The 21,712-nt window shown below is 35.7% G+C and overlaps 1 protein-coding gene and 1 pseudogene across 1 annotated transcript in view; both read left to right on the top strand.

Moving 5' to 3' along the window:
• The window catches only part of LOC108309201 (coiled-coil domain-containing protein 7), a 198,629-nt gene that overhangs the window by 100,581 nt on the left and 76,336 nt on the right, over window positions 1-21,712 (top strand). Inside the window, exon 8 of the mRNA XM_037740977.1 lies at window positions 10,662-10,745. Within this exon, the coding sequence (XP_037596905.1) occupies window positions 10,662-10,745 (84 nt within the window). The remainder of the gene's footprint in view (window positions 1-10,661; window positions 10,746-21,712) is intronic.
• LOC108309198 lies at window positions 11,496-13,020 on the top strand (annotated as a pseudogene).

Raw genomic sequence — 21,712 nt, 5'->3', positions numbered from 1 at the left:
AAAAAAAAAAAAAAAAAAAAATGTGTTTATGATGTGTATCATATTCCTGGATTGGTTTATTTGAAGGAACATGGATGGAAGGTAGACAATCAGTCAGAGATAACAAGGAAATCCAGTACCTTTTACCCACGTGTCCCCTGAAAATCTTCCCACCATGAGAAAGAGGTAAGTCCATTCTCAGGGCAATGTCCAAGCCATTCTGATTTAGCTCATTGGTGACCATAGAGACATCTATGAAGACATCAAGGACTTGGAAAAATAAGATGAAGAAAAAAATCCAGGGTTTCCAGGTGGCATAAATGTAGCATATGACCAATTTCTAAACTAGGCATAGAGAAAACAATAATACAGTTCATTAATGACATTGAGTATTCAAATGATATTTGATGATTAATCAGGCAGATGGTGTGAAAGTTTTCAGAACTTGGTTAAGATTGCTAGGGTTCCAGTTCTAGCTCAGATACTATAGTGAGTTGAATTGTCCCTTAGAAAGGTGTGTTTAGGATATTTTCCTCACCCCTGGATATCTGTGAATGTGGATGTTATTTGAATATGGGGACTTGCAGATATAATTAAGGTGAGGCCATATTAGATTAGGGTGGACCCTAGATCCAATGACCAGGGTCTTTATAAGAAGAGGGAAATTTAGACACAGAGACAGGAGACACAGGGAAGAATGCCATGGGAAAGTAGAGGGAGCAGACTAGAGTGACACGGCTGCAAACCCAAGAATGCCAAGGATTGTTGGCAGCTGCTAGAAGCTATGCGAGGCGTGGAACAGATTCTCCCCAACAGCCTCTAGGAGGAATCAGCCTTGATTCTGACTTCTGGCCACCTAAACTGTGAGAGATGAAATTTGTTTTAAGCTAACCAGTTTGTAGTAATTTGTTACAGCAGCCCTAAGAAATTCATACAGATACTACTAGCTGTGTGACCTTAAGAAAATGCACAGGGGTTACCTCTCTGTTTCTTCATCTGTAAAATGGAGATGGTAACTGTATCTACTTCATATGGTGGTTGTGAGGATTAGGTGAGTTTTTACATGTGAAGTGCTTACGCAGTGCCTAACAAATGGTAAACACACAATAGATTAGCAAATATTCTTCTTTGATCACTTCAATTTAGTAAAGATTTTTTTTATTATACTTTAAGTTCTAGGGTACATGTTCAGATCATGCAGGATTGTTACATAGGTATACACATGCCATGGTGGTTTGCTGCATCCATCCCCCGTCACTTACCTTAGGTATTTCTCCTAATGTTATCCCTTCCCAATCCCCTCACCCCCTGCTATCCTTCCCCTAACCTCCCGACCCCCCAACAGGCCCCAGTGTGTGATGTTCCCCTCCCTGTGTCCATGTGTTCTCATTGTTCAACACCCACTTATAAGTGAGAACATGTGGTGTTTGGTTTTCTGTTCTTGAGTCAGTTTTCTGAGAATGATAGTTTCTGGCTTCATCCAAAGTACAATGAACTCATCCTTTTTTATGGCTGCATAGTATTCCATGGTGTATATGTGCCACATTTTCTTTATCCAGTCTATCATGGATGGGCATTTGGGTTGGTTCCAAGTTTTGCTATTGTAAACAGTGCCACAATGAACATACATGTGCATGGGTCTTTATAATAGAGTGATTTATAATCCTTTGAGTATATACATATCCTTTGGGTATATACACAGCAATGGAATTTTTGGGTCAAATGATATTTCTAGTTCTAGATCATTAAGGAATTGCCGCACTGTCTTTTACAATGGTTGAACTAATTTACACTCCCACCAACAGTGTAAAAGCATTCCTATTTCTCTACATCCTTTCCAGCATCTGTTGTCTCCAGATTTTTTAATGATGGCCATTCTAACTGGTGTGAGATTGTATCTCAATGTGGTTTTGATTTGCATTTCTGTAATGGCCAGTGATGATGAGCAGTTTTTCATATGTTTGTTGGCTGCATAAATGTCTTCTTTTGAAAGGTGTCTGTTCATATCCTTTGCCCACTTTTTGATGGAGTTGTTTGGTTTTATCTTGTAACTTTAAGTTCTTTGTAAATTCTGGATATTAACACTTTGTCAGATATGTAGATTGCAAAAAATTTTTCCCATTCTGTTGGTTGCCAGTTCACTCTGACAATAGTTTCTTTTGCTGTGCAGAAGCTCTTTAGTTTAATTATATCCCATTTGTCTATTTTGGCTTTTGTTGTCATTGCTTTTGGTATTTTAGTTATGAAGTCTTTGCCTATTCCTGTGTCTTGCATGGTATTGCCAAGTTTTATTCTAGGGTGTTTATAGTGTTAGGTCTTATGTTTAAATCTTATTCTTTTCCAATCAATGTCCTCACTTTCACAATAGATACCTGGCGAGGCCGGGCATGCACATTTTGTTGCAGGTCAACCACTCACATTATAAGAGCTTGCATCTGATTTTCTACAATTTCAGGGTTTTCTTTTCTACTGGAGGTAAGACTCTCACTTAGGGCAATCTTAGAAGATTTGAGGCTCAGTATGTGCTTCTAGAGCTGGGAGTTATATACTCCCTGTGTTCATTTTGCTTTATCAAATTGTCTAGTGAACTCAGGATCAACCAACCAACTTCATTACATTCCTTGGGTCTCCACATATGGTCAAAGGTATTATGTATAGTGTTGCTAAACTCCTTGCCTCTCACTAGCAATGAATCAGGAGTATCAAATACATTTATATTGCATTAACTCTCCAAACAGTTCACACCAAGAGCTATCAGTGTTCTCTATACTATTAAAAGTAGAGTCCTTGGCAGCTTTGGGTCTTATCTTATTAAGTGGGCAACTCCAGAAACCCCAAAACCAGCTAAAATACGAAATAGCCAACTAAAAATCTCCATCCTTAAAATTCTGTTTCTCTAGAACCACTCCCAGTAACAAAATCTGTATTAGGGTTCTCTAGAGGGCAGGGCTAATAGGATAGATATATAGATGAAAGGGAGTTTATTAAGGAGTATTGACTCACCGAATCAAAAGGTGAAGTTCCTCAGTAGGCTGTCTGCAAGCTGAGGACAAAAAAAAGCCAGCCCTATTTCCAAAACCTCAAAAGTAAGGAAGCTGACAGTGCAGCTGAAGGCCTGAGAGTCCCTGGAAAACCACCAATGTAGGTCCAAGAGTCCAATAGCTGAAGAACTTGGAGTCTGATGTTCGAGGGCAGGAAGCATCCAGCATGGGAGAAAAATGTAGGCTGGGAGGCTAAGCGAATTTAGTCTTTTCACATTCTTGTGCCTACTTTTATTCTGGCTGTGCTGGCAGCTGATTAGATTGTGCCCTCCCAGATTGAGGGTGGGTCTGCCTCTCCTAGTCCACTGACTCAAATGTTAGTTTCCTTTGGCAACACCTTCACAGAAACTCCCAGGAACAATACTTTGCATCCTTCAATCCAATCACATTGACACTCAATATTAACCATCAGAGATATAACTATGTCTTTAAGAAACAAGATTAGCTCATGTACTCCAGAACTTAAAGTACAATTTTTTTTAAAAAGGTGAAATGTTAAGTACACTCTTAGGTTGAAAAGGAAAGAAAACAGTTGTAAAAAAAAAAAGTAGGAAAAATACAGTGTAACCAATTGATTTTTTGTAAATCTTAAACCAGCTTTATATAGAAAATGATGTAATCTTGTTAAATTACTTTGTTTTTTGCCTGTAGAAATAAGAACGTAACTTTTACCTATGAAGCACTCATCTCATTTCACTAGAGCCTTTGACTCCTGGATGACTATTTCTAGTTTTCACTTGAATAAACTCTCTAAAACTGGAAAAAAAAATAAGCAAGATAGAAATTTCTGTAGCAGCATAAGAATCTACATTTTTTTAAGTGTACCTGGAACATTTATTAAAATAGATTATTTGTTTAAAACAAATCATAAAATTGACAAACTTCTGATGAGGGGGAACAATAGAGAGAGAAGATACAATTTACTAATATTATGAATGAAAAAGTGGAATATTCTATACCCTACAGATACTAAAATATGAATATTTATTATAAACATATCAGTAAATTTGAAAATTTTGATTAAATGAACACATTTTTAGATAATCACCACATACCAATGGTAACATAAAAGTAGAATATCAAATTAAAATGGTCCTAAGTTTATTAAAGACATAGAATTTTTAAATTTTAAGCTTTTCTATAAATAAATTTTAGTTCTGGGCAAACTTAGTGGTAATTTTTCAAACGCCTCTTCAAGAAATCATTCTAAACTAGAAAATCTCTTCTAGAGACTAGAAAATAACACTTCCCAACTAATTTTATAAAGTAAGCTTCTCTTTGATACTAATCCCTAGCAATGGCATTATATTACAGAAAAATATAGGAAAAATTTGTAATGAATATAGACTCAAATATTCATATTTACTTTTTAAGTTAGCAAATAATATCTTGTGATATATAAAAAGAAAAACACATTATGACTAGTCTGGGTTTGTTCCATGAGTGGCAATTTAGATTAACATTAGATTTTTTTACAGATTATTTATTTTATTGCTAATAATGTTTCATATTTATGAGGTACATGTGATATTTTGATACAGACATACAATGTGTAATGATCAAATCAAGGTAATTGTGATATCCATCACCTCAAACATTTATCTTTTCTTTAAGCATATATCAAATCTCTTCTAGCTGTTTTGAAATAGATGATAAATTATTGATAACTATAGGCACTATATGATGCTATTGAGCATTAGAATTTATTCATTCTAACATACAGTAATAGAATGAATAAATTCTATTAACTATGTTAGATAGAATGAATAAATTTAACATACAGTAATAGAATGAATAAATTCTATTAACCAACCCCTCTTTATTTCTCTCACTCACCTACCATTCTCAGATTCTGGTGACCACTAGTGTACCCTCTACTGCCATGAGATCAACATTTTTAACCCCCACACATGAGTAAGAACATGCAATATTTGTCTCTCTGTGCCTGGCTTATTTCACTTAATATAATGTCCTCCAGCTCATCCATGTTGCTGCAAATGATAATATTTTATTCTTTTGTGGCTAAATAATATTCCATTGTGTATATATTCTACATTTTCTTTAATTATTTATTCATTGACGGATACCTAGGTTGATTCCATATCATGGCTGTTGTGAGTAGTGCTGCAATAAACATGATAATGCATATATCTCTTTGATGTCCTAATTTCAATTCTTTGGGATATATACCCAGCAGTGGGATTGCTGGATTATATGATAGTTCCATTTTTAGTTTTTTGATAAACATCCATGTTGTTTTCTATAATGATAGTATGAATTTACGTTTCCACCAACAATGTACAAAAATTCCTCTTTCTCTGCATCCTTGCCAGAATCCATTATTTTTTGTCTATTTGATAATAGCCATGTTAACTAGGTTAAAATGCTATCTACTTGTGGTTTTTATTGGCATTTCTCTGATAATTAGTGTACCTGGAACATTTATTAAAATAGATTATTTGTTTAAAACAAATCATAAAATTGACAAACTTCTGATGAGGGGGAACAATAGAGAGAGAAGATACAATTTACTAATATTATGAATGAAAAAGTGGAATATTCTATACCCTACAGATACTAAAATATGAATATTTATTATAAACATATCAGTAAATTTGAAAATTTTGATTAAATGAACACATTTTTAGATAATCACCACATACCAATGGTAACATAAAAGTAGAATATCAAATTAAAATGGTATATTTTATCAAATATACCATTCTACCAAAAGTAGAATATCAAATAATATCAACATAAAATTCAACATATTTTTAATGTTCTGTTGGCCATGTTTGCTTTTGAGAAATGCTTCCAGTTCATTTGCTCATTTTTTAAATTGATAACTTGTTTGTTTTTGCTGTGGCGTTCCTTACATATTCTGATCATTAATTTCTTGTTAGATAGATAGTTTACAAATATTTTCTCTCATTTTTTAGGTTGTCCCTTTACACTGTTGCTTGTTTCCATTTCCGTATAGAAGCTTTTTATCTTGATATAATCCCTTTGGCCTATTTTGGTTTTTGTTGCCTGTGCACTTGAGGTCTTACCCCTTGCAAAAAAATCTTCACCCAGAACAATGTCCTGAAGCTGTTCCCCAATATTTTTTTCTAGTAATTTTGTAATATCTGGTCTTAGATTTAAATATTTTATTTTTATTTGATTTTTGTATATTATGAGAGATAGGGGTATAGTTTTACTCTTCTGCATATGGATATACAGTTTTCCCAGCATCACTTATAGAAGAGACTATTCTGTTCACAATACATATTCTTGGCACCATTGTAAAAAATGAGTTGGCTATAAATGTATGGATTTATTTCTGGGTTCTCTGTTTTATTCATCTGTGTGTCTGTTTTTATGCCAAAACAATTCTGTTTTGATTACTATAGCTTTGTAGTGTATTTTGATGTCAGGTGGTATCATGTCTACAACTTTGTGCTTTGCTCAGGATTGCTTTGGTAATTTGGGGTCTTTTGTGGTTCCTTACGAATTTTAGAATTTCACTTCTATTTAAGTGAAGGATATCATTGGCATTTTGATAATTATATCAATAAATCCATAGAGAGCTCTAAGTAGCAGGGACACTTTAAAAAATATCAATTATTCCAATTCATGAACATGGGATATCTTTCCAATTTTCCCTTTCCTCTTTAATTTTCTTTCATTTTTTTAAACTAGTCCAAGTGGAATTGGCTTTTTTATTTTTTTAATGTTGTTCACTTGGCATATAGAAATGCTATTGAATATTGTATGTTTATTTTGTATTCTGCAACATTGCTTAATTCATTTATCAGTTTTAAGTTTTTCTGGAGTCTTTAGGGTTATTCTAAATATAAGTTTATGTTGTCTGCAAACAAGACTAGTTTATTTCTTGCTTTCCAATTTTGCTGCTTATTTTTTTTTCTCTTGCTCTTGTCTACTTGCTCTGGCTAGGACTTCCAATATGTTGAATAAAAGTGGTGAAACCAAAGGGCACCCTTGGTTTGTTCTAGATCTTAGAGAAAATGTTTAGCTGGGGTTTTTCCTATATGGCACTCTTGGTTTGTTCTAGTTCTTAGAGAAAAGTGTTAGCTGGGGTTTTTCATATATGGCCTTTGTTGTGCTGAAGTATGTTTCTTCTTTACCCAGTTTGTTGAGAGATTTTTATCATGAAGGAATGTTGAACACTAGCAAATGCTTTTTCTGCATCTGTTAAAATGATACTGTTTTTGTCCTTTATTCTGCTGATGTGTTGTATCACATTTATTGATTTCCTCATGTTGACTGTTCTTGCATTACTGCGATAAATACCACTTGATCATGATGTATTATCTTTTTGATGTGTGGCTAGGTTTTGTTTGCTGTTATTTTTTTGAGAAATTTTTGCATTTATGTTCATCAGTGTGATTGGTCTGTGGTTTTATTTCTTTGTTGTGTCCTTGTCTCATTTTGGTATCAGTATGATGCTGGCCTCAGAGAATGACTTAGGCAGAAATTCCTCTTCAGTCTTTTGAAATCCTTTGAGAACAATTGGTATTCTTCTTTAAAAGTTTGGTGGAATTCAGGAGTAAAGCCATCTGGTTCTGGGCTTTTTATGTTGGAAGACTTTTTTATTATTGATTCCATGTAATTAGTCGATTTATCTGTTCAGGTTTTCTACTTTTTTGATACTATATTTTTATGAATTATTTATTTATTTATTTATTTATTTTATTATACTTTAAGTCCTGGGGTACATGTGCAGATTGTGCAGGTTTGTTACATAAGTATACACGTGCCATGGTGGTTTGCTGCATCCATCCCCTGGTCATCTACATTAGCTATTTCTTCTAATGTTATCCCTCCCTGCAATCCCCCAACCCGCTGCTATGCCTTCATTAGACCCCTCCACCCCACGGCAAGGACTTCCTGACTGAAACACCAAAAACAATGGCAACATAAGCCAAAATAGACAAATGGGATCAATTAAACTTAAGAGCTTCTGCACAGCAAAAGAAACTATCATTAGAGTGAACCAGCAACCAACAGAATAGGAATAAATTTTTGCAATCTACCCATCTGATGAAAGGCTAATAACCAGAATCTATGAAGAACTTAAACAAATTTATAAGAAAAAAACAACTCCATCAAAAAGTAGGTGAAGGATATGAACAGACACTTTTCAAAGGAAGACATTTATGCACTCAACAAACATATGAAAAAAAGCTTATCATGGCTGGTCATTAGAGAAATGCAAATCAGGTTTTTTACTTCCTGGTTCAATCTTGATAGGTTATTTGTGGCCAGTAATTTGCTCATTTCCTCTAAGTTTTTCAATTTGTTGGTACAAAGTTGTTTATAATAGTCTCTAATGATGCTCTGTAATTCTGTGGTATCAATTCTATTGTTTCATTTTTTTTATTTTTATTTGTGTGGTTTTTTTTTCTAGCTGACAATTTGTTGACTTTATCTTTCCAAAGAACCAATTTTTTGTTTCCTTTTTAAAATATTTTAAAATTTCAAGTTCATCAAATTTGCTCTGATCTTTATTATTTCTTTCCCTGTACTAAGTTTGGATTTGGTTTGTTCTGAGTTTTAATCCTTCAAGTTATACCATTACATTGTTTATTTGAAATCTTTCTACTTTTTTGTTAGAGGCACTTATTGCTATATAATTCCCTGTTAATAATGCTTTTGCTGTGTCCCATGGATTTGGGTGTTGTGTTTTCATTTTAATTGATTCAAAAATTTTTCATTTCCTTCTTATTTCATTGACTTATTAATAAGGGCATGTTATTTAATTTCCATGTTTCTACAGTTTTCAGTGTTCCTCTTATTGATATCGCATTTTATTTCATTTTAGTTTGAGAAGATAACTGATATGATTTTGACTTTTTAATATTTGTTTAGACTTATTTGTGGCCTAATATGTGATATTCCATGTGTCAAAGAGAAGAATGTGTATTCTGTACTTGATCTTAGCCGAAAGGCCAAGAAGTGATGAGAATGTATATTCAGTAGTTGTTGGAGGAAATGTTCTGTAAATGTCTGTTAGGTTCATTTGATATCCAGTGCAGTTTAAGTTTAATGTTTCTTTGTTGATTTTCTGTCTAGATGATATCCAGTGCTGACAATGAGATGTTGAGGTTTCCAACTACTGTTGTAAGGGGGACTCTCCCTCTCCTTAGCACTAATAATAATTTCTGTTTATAACTGGGGTTCTCTAGGGTTAGCTTTGTATATGTTTATAATTGTTATATCCTCTCTCTGGATTGATCTCTATATCATTATATAATAATCTTTTTGTCTTCTTTTTTTAAATTGAAAGTTTATTTGTCTATTGTAAGTATAGCTATTTCTGAACTCTTAGTTTCCATTTGTGTGCATAATCTTTTTTGATTCATTTGCTCTATGTGTGTCTTTACAGGTAAAGTGAATTTCTCATAGGCATCGTTCAGTTGCTTCTTGTTTTTTTTTTTTTTTGAGACCTGTTCAGTCTATCTATATCTTTTAATTCAGGAATTTATACCACTTACATTCAAGATTGTTATTGATAGATAAGAACTTGTTCTTGTCATTTTGTCTTCTAATTGCTTTGTCTGTGTTATTTTCTTTCTATGTTATTTCTTAGTTTTGTAATGTGGTGGCTTTTTATATTCACAAAATTTGATTTCTTTCTTCTTTTCATTTGTGTGTCCCCTCGTCCACTGTGTTTTTGATATGGTTTGGAAGTTTGTCCCTTCCTACCATGTTTACAGGTTTCTAGCAGGGACATGTGCTTCTGGAACTAGATTTCACTCACAAAACTTCAGTCCTAGTAGTTGATTTTAGTTCATCAATCCGAATCACTACTTTCTAACATAAATTACCCCTTAATAACTTTCAGGTATTTTTCCTATTATTAAACATGATTAGCAGTTTCTAAATCCAACAAAAAAGTCAAATTATGTAAAAACTCAAATGGAAAAGTACCCAATTTTACTTCTCGTATTTCTGCAAATTTAATCATATCCTAAGCTACAAGGTCCACATGCTAAGAGGACCTAAAAGGGCATGTTTTCCTCAGTCCACAAGGTACCTTATTATTTTCCATCACTGATGCTTACTTAGTTTATAATTAAATAACCTAAAAATTGCATTAAAATATTTCTGAATGAGTCAAAGAGTTTCTGTATTATAATAATTTCCTGTGATTATGAAGATCACCATTTTTAAGTTCCTAGGTGAAAAAAATGTTATGTTTCATCTTACCAGGTATATCAATGTGATTCAATGTAAACTTTAAAGTCATGTTATTATCATGACTTTAATTCTGTAGGATGTTTTAATTTTGCATTAGAGATAACATTGTATGGGAAATGCATTGTTAAAGTATTGTGAGGCATCAGTTTGTGCCACAACTTTGTTATTACCTGGATATGTGGTCTTGGTCAAATCACTAAACATCTCTATGACTCAGTATGCTAAGGCTTATATGATTGCTAACAGATCTTCCACTCCTAAGTTTGGTGATTTGGCAGTTCAGACATTTCACTGTAACTTTTATTCATTAATAACAAAGGCCAACTAATCTAATACACACACACACACACACACACACACACACACACACACACCTACCTCACATTCCTATGTAAGGATTACCTTGCAAAGTATTTTTAAATCTGTTTATTTCCATAGAGACTGATATAGAAAGCTTGAAGGGTGCTTTGGGAAGACGCTTATTAAAGGATGAATTCAAGACACAGTTAAAGAGTTTTCCTGGTAAGAAAAATATTTTCAAGTCTAATATTTCTCATTTATTTTTGTCCTTTAAAGTTTAAGTGTGTATCTTGAATAGCAAGTGCACCCATTTGTTAATATGATATGGGCACAGGTTCTCATGAATACCCTCCCATATTTGGTTGTACTCTAGAACATATTTACTACAAATGTAAAGCTAGCTAGATATTATTACTTTTAGGACTCATCCACTTAGAAAGTAATCCAAAATAATATACTATAGTGAGCTTAGAATATATTGGGACAAGTATGTCCAAAGCTCTTCTAGTCCCTTTCCATTTACAGTTTAAATAGAAAGTTACTTTAAATTTGCAAAAGCAGAAAGGCTTTCTGATGAGTGCAGTAAGTAAAGGAAAAGGACAGTTATTTTATTATTACCAATTCCGTCTATACTTTAAAATATCAGGCATAGTAATAATATTTCAGCGATGGCAGAATCCTTTAGTTGTGTAATATAGTTCAGAGATTATACTACTGCCTTTAGTACAGAAGTAGCAGTGCTAGGCAAAACACCCTTTGATCTCCGGTGTGATACAAAGGAAGGCAGACAGGTTAACAGAGAAATAAGGAAAAGACATATTCAAAGGGAGACTCTCTAAAACCACTGTCATCCAAAGGTGATTGCTGCATGCCCAATGCTGTTTTATTGGAGGAATAACATTAGAGGCTTCACATTGCAGGATGTATTGAACCATTCTTGCATTGCTATAAAGGAATACCTGAGACTGGGTAATGTATAAAGAAAAGAGGCTGTACAGCGCAGGGAAGACCGCGTTCCAGCGGCCTGCGGGGCAGCTCTGCGGCCTGGGCCCAAAGCGCGGATCATCCCCCAGTGAGCAGCCGTGGCCGACGCTTGCGAGGCAGGGGGCGTAGGCAGGGAGGGGCAAGTGCGGCTGAGCCGGGGCAAGCGCGGTGGAGGCGGGGCCCGGGCCGGACCCGCCCATCCGCCTGGGGAGCCTCCGGCAGTGGCCGAGGAGGCAGCAGGTGGCCGGCAGCTGGAGAGTAGCGCTGGCGCTGTGTCCCGCGGGACAGCACTGCGACCGCCTGGGCCACCCGGAGGAGTGCTTGCTGCCCGCTTCCGCGTACCAAGCGAGGGTTTGAACGTGATTTCTGATGAAACCAAATTGGAATAATTTTCATGATCTGTGTGTGTGTGTGTGTGTGTGTGTGTGTGTGTGTATAGTTTTTTTTTTTAATTTTGCATTTGACTTTAAGTGTCACGAGAAAATTTGCATACCGCAAGGTGGTCCTAGCCACCTCCTTGATTTGGGTACTCTTGGACATGTTCCTGCTGCTTTACTTCAATGAATGCAGCAAATGTGATGAAAAAAAGGAGAGAGGACTCCCTGCTAGTGATGTTCTAGAGCCAGTACAAAAGCCTCATGAAGGTTCTGGAGAAATGGGGAAACCAGTCGTCATTCCTAAAGAGGATCAAGAAATGTTGAAAGAGATGTTTAAAATCAATCAGTTCAATTTAATCGCAAGTGAAATGATTGCACTCAACAGATCTTTATCAGATGTTAGGTTAGAAGGGTGTAAAACAAAGGTATATCCAGGTAATCTTCCTGCAAGTGTGGTGATTGTTTTCCACAATAAGGCTTGGAGCACACTTCTGCCAACTGTCCATAGTGTCATTAATTACTTACCCAGACACCTGATAGAAGAAATTGTTCTAGTAGATGATGGCAGTGAAAGAGACTTTTTGAAAAGGATTTGAGAGAGTTATGTGAAAAAACTAAAAGTACCAGTTCATGTAATTCGAATGGAACAACGTTCTGGATTGATCCGAGCTAGATTAAAAGGAGCTGCTGTGTCTAAAGGCCAAGTGATCACCTTCCTGGATGCTCATTGTGAGTGTACCGTGGGGTGGCTGGAGCCTTTCTTGGCCAGGATCAAACATGACAGGATAACAGTGGTGTGTCCTATCATCGATGTGATCAGTGATGATACTTTTGAGTATGGCACGCTCTGATATGACTTATGGTGTGTTCAACTAGAAGCTCAATTTTCACTGGTATCCTGTTCTCCAAAGAGAAATGGGCAGAAGGAAAGGTGATCAGACTCTTCTTCTTAGAACACCTACCATGGCAGGAGGCCTTTTTTCCGTAGACAGAGATTACTTTCAGGAAATTGGAACATATGATGCTGAAATGGATATCTGGGGAGGAGAAAACCTAGAAATTTCCTTTCTGATTTGGCAGTGTGGAGGAACTTTGGAAATTGTTACATGCTCACATGTTGGACATGCGTTTTGAAAAGCTACACCTTACACATTTCCAGGAGGCACAGGGCAGATTATCAATAAAAATAACAAATAGTTTGCAGAAGTGTGGATGGATGAATTCAGGAATTTCTTCTATATAATTTCTCCAGATATTACAAAGGCAGATTATGGAGATACATCATCAAGAACTGGTCTAAGACACAAACTACAATGCAAGCCTTTTTTTTTTTTTTTTTTTTTCTGATAATATTTTTTTTTTTTTTTTGGTACTTAGAGAATATTTATCCTGATTCTCAAATTCCATGTCACTATTTCTCAATGGGAGAGATGAGAAGTGTGGAAATAAATCAGTGTCTAGATAACATAGCTAGAAAAGAGAATGAAAAAGTGGGCATTTTTAATTGCCATGGTATGGGGGGTAATCAGGTTTTCACTTATACTGCCAACAAAGAAATTAGAACAGACAACTTTTGCTTGGATGTTTCCAAATTTAATGGCCCAGTTACAATGCTCAAATGCCACCACATAAAAGGCAACCAACTGTGGGAGTATGACCCAGGGAAATTAATCCTAAAGCTTGTGAACAGTAATCAGTGCCTACATAAAGCCATAGAAGAGAATAGCCAGGTGCCCAGCATTACAGACTGCGGTGGAAGTTGGTCCCAGCAGTGGCTTCTTTGAAATATCACCCTGCAAGAAATATTCTGAGACCAAATTTTTTTAAAAATGAAAAAAATGAGGATTGACTAGGGTACCTCAGCATACATTTCTGCCACATTCTTAAGTAGCAAAAAAGGAAAAGTGCTTTCCTCCTCTGCAGGATGTAATGTTTATCAGCTACTAAAACTTAGACTTCTCTAGCTTTTCACTAGCAATGAACAAACCTTCCTGTCAATGGACGTGAACCTGCATAGTAATCAGACTGTGCACACTGATATTTACAAGATTGAAAGAATCTTTCTCCAAAAATCATGGCAAAGAATATTGAGACAATAAAAAAATCAACAAAATATGCTTTCTGGAGAACTATACCTTTTATGGTTTGCTTGCACATCAGTAATTTCTGCTGCACGTGCTGTCATAATGAAGAGATGTCCAAGATTTTTTCCTCATTAGAACTTGTAGCCAGTATATTAAATATTGATATAAAAATAAATGAAAAGAACTGGAACCAGATACAGAATCATGAAAACAACATTTTTTACAACAGCAGCAAACTATATTAAACAGGGTTTAAAGGAAATTAGAACTATGAGAAGTACAATTTGTTAGAGTATCAAATTTCTATATAGATTTTATACCTCAGTGGGGAAAAATAACTGATTCCAATGACATTCGTTTTGTTTTTATCTGTGATAGTCATGGATGCTTTTATTTTTCTTGGGATGCTGAAATTGAGCTGAAAAAAAAAAGGGCTCTTTGAATGTAGTTTTAATTTCTCTCTACAGTTTTTTTCTTTGGTTTGTGGGCTGTTGGAATTGTAATTTTTAATTGCCTTCTAAAAAAATGGGAATTTAACATAATGTCTGGCCTCAACTGAACAAATTAAATGTTTCAGTTGCTCTTGGGTTAACTGGCTTATAGATTTACGTGTGCATACACACACACACAAATTTCTTATCACATTTTAAACTTCTTAACTTGACCCACCTGATTATGCTTAATACCTAAGATCCACACTACTTTACCACAGATTTGTTTTCACAACAATAAATCTTCACTTCTTTGTTTATGATTCCACTTAAAAAAAAAAAAAAAAAGAGGCTGTACAAGCATAGTGCCAGCATCTACTTGTCTTCTGCAGAGGCTTCAGGGTGCTCTTACTCATGGCAGAAAGTAAAGCAGGACAGGCATGTTACATGTCAAGAGCAGGAGCACAAGCAAAAAGGGGGAAGGTGCCACACACTTTTGAACAACTGGATCTCAGAAGAACCCATATACTATTGTGAGAAAAGCACCAAGCCGTGGAGAGGGATCTGCCCTTGTGACACAAACACCTCCCACCAGATCCTACCTCCAACATTGGGGATTGCATTTCAACATGAGATTTAGACAGGAAAAACATACAAACCACATCACAGGGGAAAGGAGCTTCAGTAAATAATCAAGACAAATCACAGGTCAAATAAATAAGCAAACAGTAATAACATGCTTCAGGAAGAAGAGGAGAAAATCAAAATCAAGAGTTGCTACATTATATGTCTAAATTGTTCAGCTTTTAGCATAAGATTTTGAGTTATTCTAGTAAAGAAGAAAGTATGACCCATATAAGAAAATTAGGCAACAAAAACAGCTTATGAGAATCCTAGCTGTTGGACTTAGCAGACATTGACTACAAGGTAGTTACTATAAATATATTGAAATAAATAAAGGAAACCATTCTTTAAAAAGAAAAGAAAGGTATTATGACAATGTTTTATCAAACAGAAAATATAAAGAGATATAAAATATTTTACAAAGACTACATGGAAATTGTTGTGTTAAAAAGTACAAAAACTGGAAGTAAACATTTACTGGAGAGGCTCAAGTACATTTGAACTGTCTGAAGAAAGAATAAAAAACTTAAAGTATCACAAACACTAGAAAGAAAGCAGAGAGAAGGAGGATGTGGATGAAAACTTTTCAAAAAAATATTTAATGATAAATGAGTCTACAAATCCAATCTCAATTACTTCCAAGTAGAATAAACACAAGGAAATCTATAACCACACTCATAGTAACAATGTTGAAAGACAAAGAGAAAGCAGCAAGAGAAAACCAATGTGTGATATAAAAGGGAACCCCACTAAAATTAAAAGCTGACTTATTAGGAACTATTAAGGTATTGGAACAGTACATTCAAAGTGCTAAATAAAGAACTGTTAACCAAAAATCTTATATCCAGCAAAACTGTATATTAAACATGAAGGTGAAATAAAGATATTTCTAAGTAGACTTTTTTAAACGAGAAAATTTATTCCTATCAGAACTGCTTTCCAAGAAATACAGAGCTCTTCAGGTTGAAAACCATTGACCTCTGACACTAATTTGAACCCATAAAATGAACATAGGTTAAAGGAATTCCATAACTCTGAAAGATTATATAAATGCATATTTCATCTTCTTTCTACTCTTAATTGATATAAAAAGCAATTAGATAAAAATATTTACAGAATTTTATTGCTGAGACTTTAAAATATACACATGTAGTATATTCCAGAATAGTAGCACACGGGCAGTAGTTGAGAGAAATGATATATTAAAGTTAAAAAGAACATCTGGCACTCTTCTCAACACACACACACACACACACACACACGTACAATATTTGGGAATTGATAATCAGATTTCAAATAGATCATCTAATCAGGAACACTAAAATTCACCAGATAATTAACAGGAAACACCTAAGGCATAGAAGGAATGGAAAAGGGGGCAGCTGACCTAACTAGGATTGATGTAGTCCAGAGAGGCTCCCCGGTTTGGGAAAAGGGTGAGAGGTCCATAGAAGTCCACATTCCCACCACAGATTCCTGCAATCCTATCCATGGGAGAACCAACCTTACACATCCTGGCCAGTGGCATTGCTCTAGAGAGGGACCTCATGCTGAGTCACACACACCCTGACAACCCAGCAGATGTGACATAGTGCCTTTTTTTTTTTTTTTGAGACAGGGTCTCACTCTTTCACCCAGGCTGGAGTGCAGTGGCATGATCTTGGCTCACTGCAACCTCTGCCTCCTGGGTTCAAGCAATTCTACTGACTTAGCCTCCCAAGTAGCTGGGATTACAGGCACATACCACCACGCCCAGCTAAATTTTGTATTTCCACTCTTAGAGCCCCACTGACATCTCCCTGCATCTACGCAGTGGGCTGCAGAAGTGCAATCCGAGTTGGGCCTAGCAGTGTGACAGGATCCGTAGCACTGAAGTGTTCAACATGCTGTGGAATGGGTGGTACAGCACACTGAAGTGGTTGCCCTGGGATAAATGGAGCTGAAGTATGCAGTGCCCAAAACCCGGAATACATAAGTCCAATGCCATTGCTGCAATCCTGCCCCCATAATTAGGAGGACTACCATGCACTTGCATATGCCCTAAGGACAAGCTCTCATCTGTCATCATCACCAGAGGCTGAGAACCACTTTCCTGGGACCTCTACCACTGAGAGCAACTCAATCCTACCCAGTGGCAGGACTACCACACAATTGCATGCACCCTGAGGACAAACTCTCCCTGCCAACTGCCATTGCTGTTAATGCCACCCAGGCACACCACTTGGGGTCCTGGGGATATCCTCACCCTGCCTGCCACAGCATGCACCCATGCATACCATTGGGGGATATGAGAACCAGCCCTCTCAGCCTGCAACCATGTCTCAGTGCCCAAAAATGCCACCTAAGGGGTCTGGGGATTACCTTGCCCTATCAGTTGCCCTGGGTATGTATGGACACCAGAGAACTTCACAACTGACCCAGAAACCTGCCACCAGCACCAAAGCATGCCACCCAAAGGCCAGGGGCTCATCCTGCCCCATCCACCATGACAGGCATCTGTGCCCTATTCTTTGGTCCTGGAGGATGAACTCACTAGCCAGTTGCAGCCACTACTAACACCAGTGCATGCCACTTGGGAGCCTGTGGGTTGTTTCACCACTGTGACTTTTATTGTCTACATCACATACACTGTCTAGGGGCTAAAGGACCCACCTACCTGCACTAGGTAGCCAGCACTCAAGCAGCCACCTAAAGGCCCAAGAATTAGCCTGCCTGGACTCACAAATCCTGATGCTCATGTATCCTGATGCTCAAGGATAGGCATGATCAGCCATTGCTATCACCAATGAGGCCAAGGACTGACTCACTTGGGGTCCCTGTCCCCAGCAAAGCCTCACAACAGCATCCACTAGCAACTGTAGCCTAAGCCATTGAGGAAATGGCAGTCATCACTGACACTGTTTATAGCTGAAAAAAATTATACAGAGGCTATATACCACTGCATATACCCAGATTGAAAGGTAAAGTGCCCAACCCAAGGGAGGCATGGTGACTCATGCCTATACCCCAGCACTTTGGGAGGTGAAGGTGGCAGGATCACTTGAGGCCAGACATTTGAGGCCAGCCTTGGTTCAAGACCAGTGAGATACTGGTCTTTTTTTTTTTTTAATTTAAAAACTGCCCTATCCAAACAACAGCATAGATAGCATCTTCAGGAAAAAGTTTTGCTCTATAAAAGCCAATCCACAAAATTGAGAGAAGTGACTATTAAATGAGATGACAGACATAAGTACACAAGAAACATGAAAAAGCAAGGAAATGTGACACCTCAAAAACAATAATTCTTCAGCAACAGATTTTAGTGAAAAAGAAATTAATAAAATACCTGAAGCAGAATTGAAAATAATGATATTAAAGAAGCTCAATGAGGTAGAAGAGAACACAGATAAACAATACAAAGAAATCAGCAAAACAATTTTGAAATGAATGAGAAATTTATTAAAGAGATAGATATCATTAAGAAAAGAGTTAAACAGAAATCCTGTAATTCAATGAATAAAATAAAAAATACATTCAAGATCTTCAACAATTACTAGGTCAAGCAGAAGAAGAAAAATTCAGAACTTCAAGAGAAGTCATTTGAAATAACACAGACAAAAGAGAGGGGGAGATAGAGAAAAAAAAGAATAAAGAATGAAAAAGAATGAATAATGCCTATGTGACATGGAACATCATAAAGTGACCAACGTTTCGAACTGTGGGTGTTCCGGATGGTCAAGAGAAAAGGTATATAAAAACTATTTAATAAAATAACGGCTGAAAACTGCCCATATCAGCAAGAGATTTCCAAATAGACACAATCCAAAAGATTTGTACAAGGTACATTATAGTCAAACTGTCAAAAGTAAAAGAAAGAGATACAAGTCACATATAAGGGAACTGTTATCAGACTAACAGTGTATTTCTTAGCAGAAATCGTACAGGCTAGGAGAAAATAAGATGATATATTCAAAGGGCTGAAAGAAAACAGGCAAGAATAATATGTTCAGCAAAGTTATTGTTCATAAATGAAGGAAAAATAAAGTATTTTCTAGACAAACAAAAACTGAAGGAATTCATCACCATTAGGCTGGCCCTACAAGAAATGCTTAAAGGAGTACTACACTTAAGCAAAAGGATATCTACCTTCATAAAACTGGATGTGCAAACACACAAATGAGGAAGAAAAAGAACTCAAATGTTACTATGACAGAAAAATCACCAAACTGCAATGACAAACAACACAATCAAAAAAAGGAACAAAGGATTAACAAAACAACCAGAATATAAGAAAACCATAGGAATAAGTCCTCACATAATGATCTTGAATGTAAACAGAATGCCTGAATGGATTTTTAAAACATGACCAAACTATATACTGCCTATAAGAAAGTCACTTCACCTGTAAGGCAACAGATAGACTGGTAGGAAAGGAATGGAAAAAATATTCCATACAAATAGAAACCAGAAGTGAGGAGGAGTAGGTGTACTTATTTCAGATAAAATAGACTTTAAGTCAAAAACAATAAAAAGAGACAGGATAATTAGATAATAATAAAAGAATTCAGAAAGAGGATATACGAATTTTAAACTTATACTCACCCAACATTGATACATCCAGATATATAAAGCAAATATTAAATCTAATGTGAGAGAGAGACTCCAGTAAAATAATAGCTAGAGACTTCAACATCTCATTTTCAGCATTAGGCAGATCATCTAGACAGAAAATCAACAAAAAAACATTGAGCTTAAACATCAATTTAGACCAAATGGCCCTAACAGATAATTACAAGTATTTTATTCAATAGCTGCAGGACACACATTCTTCTCTTCAGCACATGGAACATTCTCCAGGTTAGATCATGTGTTAGGCCACAAAAGAAGTCTTAACAAATTTTTAAAAATCAAAATCATATCAAGTATCTTGTCAGACCATGACAGATTAAAACTAGAAATCATTAACTAGAGGAACTTTGGGAACTGTATGAACACATGGAAATTAAGCTAAATGCTCATGAATGACCATTGACTCAATGAAGAAATTAAAAAATAAATTTAAAAATTCTTGAAATAAATAAAAATGAAAACACAACATACCAAAACCTATGGTATATAACAAAAACAATGCTAAAAATGGAATTTTATAGCAATAAATACCTCCATCAAAAAGTAGAAAGATTTCAAGTAAATTAACAATGCACCTCAAGAGACTAAAAAACCAAAAACAAACCAACCACAACAAAAATTGATAGAAGGAAATAAATAAGAATCAGAGCAGAACTAAGTGAAATAGATACTTAAACAAAGGATCAAGCAAATCAAAACTTGGTGTTTTAAAAGACAAAATTAATAAAACATTAGGTAGACTAACTTATGAAAAGATAGAAGATACAAATTAACAAAATCAGAAATGAAAAAGAAGATAGAACTGATGCTGTAGAATTACAAAACATCATCAGAAAATATTATGAACAACTATGTGCTGATAAACTGGAAAATCTAGAGGAAATTGATAGATTTCTGGACACATATAGCCTACCAAGATTGAAATAAGAAGAAATAGAAAACCTGGTTACTGGGTACTACAAACATACTGTTAGATACAAAGAATAAGTTCCAAAGTTCAGTAGCAGAGTAGATTTATTATAGTTGACAACAGTGTATTTTATATTTCAAAATAGCTGAAAAGAGGCCTAGAAATGTTCTCAACACATAACCAGATGGCCTCACTGCCAATTTTTCCCCAAACTTTCAAAGAACTACCACCAATTCCCCTCAAACTATTCCAAAAAATTGAAGAGGATGGAATTTTCTGTAACTCAATCTACAAGGTCAGCATTTATTCTGATACCAAAATCAGACAAGGACATAAAAAATAAATAAAATTACAGGCAAATATCTCTGATGAATATAAACATAAAAATCCCCAACAAAATGCCAGCAAACCAAATTCAACAACATATCAAAAAGATAATACACTGTGATCAAGTCAGATCTATCCCAGGGATGTAAGGGTGGTTTAACATATGCAAATCAATAAACAAGATACATCAACAGAAAGAAGGACAAAATCATATAATCATCTGAGTAGGTGCAGAAGAAGCATTTGATAAAATTTAACATTCCTTCATGATAAAACTCTCAACAACCTAGGCATAAATGGAACATCCCTCAAACTAATAAAGTCCATATATGACAAACCCACAGCCAACATCGTACTGAATAAAGATAAATCATTGAGGTGTGTCTGGGCAAGATGGAGCACACCTGTCATCCCAGGCAGGTGGATCACTAGGTCAAGAGATTGAGACCAGCCTGACCAACATGGTGAAACCCTGTATCTACTAAAAATACAAAAATTAGCCAGGCATGGTGGTGGGCACCTGTAATCCCAGCTACTTGGGAGGCTGAGGCAGGAGAATCACTTGAACCTGGAAGGCAGAGGTTGCAGTGAGCCGAGATTGTGCCACTGCACTTCAGCCTGGTGACAGAATGAGTCTTCATCTCAAAAAAAAAAATTGTTGAGGTGATAGATATCCTAAATAACCTGACTTGTTATGCACACTGTACATATAACCAAATATCATGTGTACCCCATAAATATGCACAAATGCTATCTATTAACAAAAAAGAAAACAACAAGATGTAGTAACCTGAAACCACAGGAAAAAATTAATAGAACCAGAAATTATAAATAAGAAGGTTAA

Source organism: Cebus imitator, unplaced genomic scaffold, assembly GCF_001604975.1.
Source record: "Cebus imitator isolate Cc_AM_T3 unplaced genomic scaffold, Cebus_imitator-1.0 Scaffold92, whole genome shotgun sequence".
In the NCBI taxonomy this organism is placed as follows: Eukaryota; Metazoa; Chordata; class Mammalia; order Primates; family Cebidae; genus Cebus; species Cebus imitator.
Note: the sequence above shows the minus strand (reverse complement) of the source record. Positions and strands in the feature narration are given on the sequence as shown.